Source organism: Fukomys damarensis, unplaced genomic scaffold, assembly GCF_012274545.1.
Source record: "Fukomys damarensis isolate Sample0158 unplaced genomic scaffold, DMR_v1.0_HiC HiC_scaffold_37, whole genome shotgun sequence".
NCBI lineage: Eukaryota > Metazoa > Chordata > Mammalia > Rodentia > Bathyergidae > Fukomys > Fukomys damarensis.
In genome coordinates this window covers 10826499-10831941 of record NW_022900949.1, presented here as the reverse complement: position 1 = coordinate 10831941, position 5443 = coordinate 10826499, and the positions used below count along the sequence as shown (strand labels likewise).

General features: G+C 62.2%; 1 protein-coding gene across 1 annotated transcript in view; it reads right to left on the bottom strand.

Annotated features, from left to right (window-relative positions):
• Window positions 1–1372, bottom strand: part of Tmem259 (transmembrane protein 259) — a 3562-nt gene extending 2190 nt beyond the window's left edge. Inside the window, exons 1-5 of the mRNA XM_010634960.2 lie at window positions 1040–1372; window positions 599–698; window positions 417–527; window positions 196–318; window positions 6–106 (exon numbers count right to left, since the gene is read on the bottom strand). Of these exons, the coding sequence (XP_010633262.1) occupies window positions 6–106; window positions 196–318; window positions 417–527; window positions 599–698; window positions 1040–1357 (753 nt within the window). The 5' untranslated portion in view covers window positions 1358–1372. The remainder of the gene's footprint in view (window positions 1–5; window positions 107–195; window positions 319–416; window positions 528–598; window positions 699–1039) is intronic.
• Window positions 1373–5443: the final 4071 nt, after the last annotated feature.

Here is a 5443-nt window from a genome sequence, read left to right as displayed (position 1 = left end):
CTCACGAAGATGACCATGATGATGAAGGCCGCCAGGTAGGACGTGCGTGCCATCCACATGCTGACGAAGCGGTAGTGCTCCCCCGACACCACATTCCGCAGGAAGCCTGTGGGGGAGGTGGTGAGCTGCGCGCCAACTCCTGACCATGGACCCCAAACCCTGGACCCCACCGCTACGGGGCAGGCCGGGCCCCACCCTTGTTCTCCTCGTTCTCTGCCAGGCCCTTCACACTGGACATGAGGATGTCATCATAGCCCAGGAACTCATCCAGCAGCAGGCGGCTAAAGCGGTCTCCAAAGCACTGGTCCCGCGTGGGGTCTGTGGGGCAGAGGCAGGGTTCAGGGAGGGCAGGTGGGGCCTTGGGCACAGCCCCACCCCACAACAGTGGTGAGAGCCCCTCAGGGCACCAGGCTCACCCAGGGTGACCACCATGACAGGGATGCTGAGGCGCTGCCGTGTGGCCTGCGACAGCCGCAGGAAGCCATACTCCAGCGAGTACTCCACAATGTACTCGTCCTGTGGCCACACTGTGGGAACAGGCTGGTCAGAGGGGCCAGGAGGCACTGGGCGCCCCACCTCACAGCCAGGCAATCTGTACCTTTGCTGGGTGTCTCAGGGAAGGGGAACTCCTGGCTGTCATTCAGGGCCTCGGTGCCAGTGGGCGGCTTAAACACCTTGGGCTCTATGTCCAACTCAAACTGTAGGGTACCAGGGACAAGGAATCAGCACACCCAGCAGGACTCAGCCAGGCCTGGACGACGGCATCCTGGAGTGGCTGGGATGTCCGTCGCCTCCAGAGCCGACTCCTGGACCTCCTGCCTTGGTCAGGACCCCACCTAACACCAAGCCCAGCACCACAGGTGGCCATCAGCTGGGATGGTGGCAGGGCCAGGACCCCAGCGCAGAGGGGCCCACCAGTGCCTGAGGCCGCATATCTCCCGGCTGCCAGCTCGCAGTCGGAGCTCTTCTCTCCAGAGCCCCAGCCTCCACCAGGTGAGGCCACCGAGGGCCACAACCCTGCCCTCCAGAGCTGGCTCACCTTGACTGAGCTGTTCCCAAACATCTCCATAGTCAGCTCCTCCTCCTCCTCCTCCAGTTCCAAGCCACTTGGCTCCATGGCCAGGCCAGGGAAGCTGCTTTGGGCGCCACTGTCACAGAACTGCAGAAAGACGGGGGCGCGGCTGGAGTTGTGCCGCACCTCCACGCGCAGCACGCCCTCGCGCGGCCACTTGTCTCGCACGTGCTCCAGGCAGTTGACAGGCGACCGTGAGAAGACGATGTGGATGTAGGCCAGCACGAAGAGCACGAACAGCGCCTGGGGAGACACGGCCGTCAGTGGCGGCGAAGCCCCAGACATCCGGAGGGACTGAGGGCTCTGGGGCACCAGGAAAGGCTGACTGGGCCCCTCCTCTCAGGTGCGGCCCCCACCTGGGAAAGGGCCATCGGTACCACCCACCAGCACCCACATCCCACTGGGCCAAGTCCACAGGCCTCATGGCCATTTTCTGCTTCACACCCATCCCTAAGGTGTCCTCAGAGCCCGTGATCTCACCAGCTAAAAATAGTGCCCCTCTACAGGGCCAACACAGCTGCCCAGGACACAGCGGAGCCCCACAGGTAGGCCAGGCACCCCCGGCACAGCCAGGCTGCTCTGCCTGGGATAGGTGGCTTCCTTGTTTGTAAAGTGGGATGGCAGCCACTCTCATAGGAAAACTCTGCCCTCAGGAGACACTGGTGATCGTCACAACGGAGGCTACTCCTGGCATGGAGCAGGTGGAGGTCAGGAACACTGCTCAGCACCCTGCAGGGCCCAGGATGCCCACCCTGAGGACTCATCTGGACCGCAGTGTTTGAAGCAGCCACAGAGACACTCCGCATTGGTTATTGGGGAAAACCCACTAGACAGCAGATCTCATCCTGCTGAGGCTCGCAGTGTGACCAGGGGTCTCAGCTTCTGGGACTGACCCCTCCCTCCCTCCCCACTCAGCGTGTGGATGTCACCGTGCGCAGCATCCTAGCTCAGCAGGGCAGGTGATCAAGGGATATGGGGCCTTTGGGGTATAGGGGATCCCCAACCCAAGGGCTCCCTAGTGGGGCGATGCTGTCCCAGGGACACTGGGCAATGTCTAGAGACATTTGTGGTTGTCACAACACCTGCACAGAGCAGGCGGAGCCCAGAGATGCCGCTCAGCACCTGAGTGCCCAGGACCCAGTTCTGCCCCCTCACCAGCCTCAGAGTGCACAGCACTGTGGGGGTGGCCCTCCTGGTAGGCACAACGCATGTCCACAGTGGCACTAACCCAGGCCATCTGCCACTCCACTCCAGGGTGCACAGGGCCCGCTGGCACAGTGGGGTGCCCTTGGGGAAAAGACAGGTGCCAGGGAGCCCTGTGGCACTCAGCTAGGTTGCAGCACTCCACACCCCCACCACACGAAGCTCACAGGCTCTCCCGGGAAGAGCTGCCAGAGCACAGTGCCCACCTGGCCTGCTGACAGTGACCCTGAGGTGCAGGTTGCAGTGAGCACATGGCAGGCAGAGAAGACCCCGGAGCACCATCCCTCCCTCTGGTGCTCACCACCAGCCTGGCCTCCACTCTGTAGCCAGGCATAGGCCTGGGCAGCACAGCATCCCACCCGCCTCCACTGCAGCTGCTGTGGCCTGAGCAGCCCGGGGCTGGGCTCACTTTGCAAGGCCTGGACCCAGCCACACCTGACACTGGGCTGAGCCTGACACGCTCCTCAGCTGGGAGCTGTGTAATCTCCCCCTGGGCCAACAAGAACTGAGTTTCCATCTCCAAGCCTGACATGCATCAGAGAGGGGGGTCAATGCATGGCTGAGATGGGACAAGAGACAGCCACCCAGCCGTGGGCAGTCGGGTGTACGGACCTAAAAATAGGGCAGGGGCCTGTCCCAAGGAAGTGAGAGCAGGAGCTGACCTCAGTCCCTTTGCTCAGCCTCCTGGGCGGGAGGGGCTGGTGGGAAATGGACCATGGTTGGCCAGGCCCTCCGTGGCAGCCTAGCGGCTGCACTCCACCCTCTAGGCCAGAATGCCAGAGGAAGGTGTGCCAAGGGCACCCATTTGCACAAAGGACAACACTGGCACCGTGCTAACACCTGAGGGTGCTGAGCCAGGGGTTCCCCAGGGTGTCTCATGGACAACTTCCTCTGCAGCACTGCAAGCCATAGCGCCCAGTCATACCACACCCCCTGGGCCCTCCCTTCCCGAGACCTCCAGGAGCCACACGAAGCAGCACCAAACCCTGGCCCTGTGCCACTTGGCCTGTCACCCTCTGCCTCAGTCTCACTCAGCCACTTCACAAGGTCGGAGTGGTCTATACCCCGTCCCCCGCGCTGGCATCTGTTCCCAGCCCTGCTGCCTGGATACCCAGCACTCCCCAGGGACCCTGCCCCAGCCCCACCTTGCCCTGATGGTCAGCGCTGCATTCCACAGCCCTGCAGGAGCGCTGAGCCCAGGTCAGATACCGGACTCCAGCCTGTGCCCCCCACTCCTCCAGGAGGTCCCCCAGTTCCCAGCTCAGGCATACCAACATGTCACCTCCTGGCAGGCCTTCCTCTGTCTCTTCACAGTCCAAGGGCCGAGTGTTGCCTGTCTCACTTTACTAAGGAACAAGCACATTGGGCCGCACCTCCCTCCCCAGGGACGGGTTGCAGAGCCTCAGCCCCAGCCAGGAAAACCTTTAGGGTGTCCCAGCCTCCATCCCAAGGAAACAGGTCACCCCTTCTGCAGAGAGAGCCACCATGAAAGCCCTCCCAGTGGCCCCAAGAGGGGCACCCTGTCCACCCCACTCACCAGAGGAATGGACACCTACCCACATCCAGAGGAGGCATGTGCCATCTACAGGAGGCACCTGAGGACACCCCTGCTGGTGGCCAGCATTGGGCACTGGGCCTAATGCCCCAAATCCAACCCGCCTCTGCCCTTCTGGCCTCAGCACCATGAAACCAGCCGAGGACATCGAGGGCACCAGGGTCCCTGCAACACTGGCCTGGCTGCCACCTCTCCCCAGAATCTGGCAACACCCCAGGCATGGGGGACAGTGCACTCAGCTGAGTGTAAGGCAGAGAAAGTAAGAGGCACAGTGCTGATTCCACACCCCAGAGCTTGGGACTCTGGCTCCATCCCAGAGGTCACACAACCTGGCACCCCCAGTAGAGGATGGACTCCTTCAATGTGTATGGGGTGTCCTTGGTCCTGAGAGTGCCACCTGCCTGGAGATGGGTACGGGCTTGTGAGAAGGACCCAAAACTCATCACTTCCATGCCAAGCAGTGGAACCAGGGCAGGCCACCAGGAAGTACCTACAGGAGAAGCAATCACCTGGCACAGCACTTTCAGTGACAAACTCTGCCTAGGGGCACAGTAGCTTCTTTCAGAACGGATGCAGTGTCCCAAGGAAAACACCCACCCACAGACGGGCTTCTGTCCACAATGTCAGGCTATCTGAAGACCCCAGGACCTTGATTCTGTGTTACCTTCCACACTGCACTCAAGTGACCAAGCCCTTCTGGGGGCCACAGGGAGGAAGAAGGGAGAAGAAAGATGGGCCAAGCACTAGCACAGATGCATGAGCCCCCTACAACCAAGGACTGGAGGCTCAGAGAGGCTCCCCCAGAGGCTGTGGTAGGGCCCAGGACCCTCACACAGGTCTGTCCAGTGGCTAGGCACCCCCTCCTTCCACGGAACCCCAAACAGCACTGCTCCTGACCAGCTGAACTGGGCTGGCGACCTGTCCACAGCCTCACTGGCCACGTCTCTCTCATCAGACAAGGAAGCAAAAGCTTGCCCAGCAACATCCGACATCCACAGGCCCAGCCATTTCTCCAAGCCCTGACGGATGGGAAACCCAGAATGCAGACAGCTGGCCAACTCCAAGTCTCGTGTGTGTGTCTCCTTCCCAGGGCCCTCAGCACCACCTGAGAACCACGGCTAGTGACAGAGCCAGAGCAGACAGCAATCGCGGGTGGCTCAATCAGAGGAAGCCCACAGAGTTTGTGCTGTACGTGACTTTGCTGCTAACCCTAGCGAGGTGACCTCGGCTAAGTCACACGCAGCGCTACGAGGCTCAGAGCAGGGAGAAGGGCAGTGTGGGCAGTGGAAGGCGCCAGGAGGGGGCACCTCCACCAGGTGGAAGGGATCAGCAGAGGGGTCCTGGGGCTGGGTTCGCGGGGCCGCAGAGTCAGGGTCAAAGGGCAGGGGGAGGAGGGCCCCGGCGCTGGCAGGTCAGGGCGGGGCTCCAGGATTGCGGAAGGTGAGGACCCAGCGACCACTAACAGGGCTTCCGAGATGGAGACCCCAGGGTAACACTGTGTCCAAGGACCCCGGATCAGCGGCCTCAGGCATCAGGATTCCCAAGGGTCGGCCCGATCTAGGCCTGGGGGGCAGGACAGGAACTGGCAGGCCGCCGGGGTGAGGGGTCGGGGG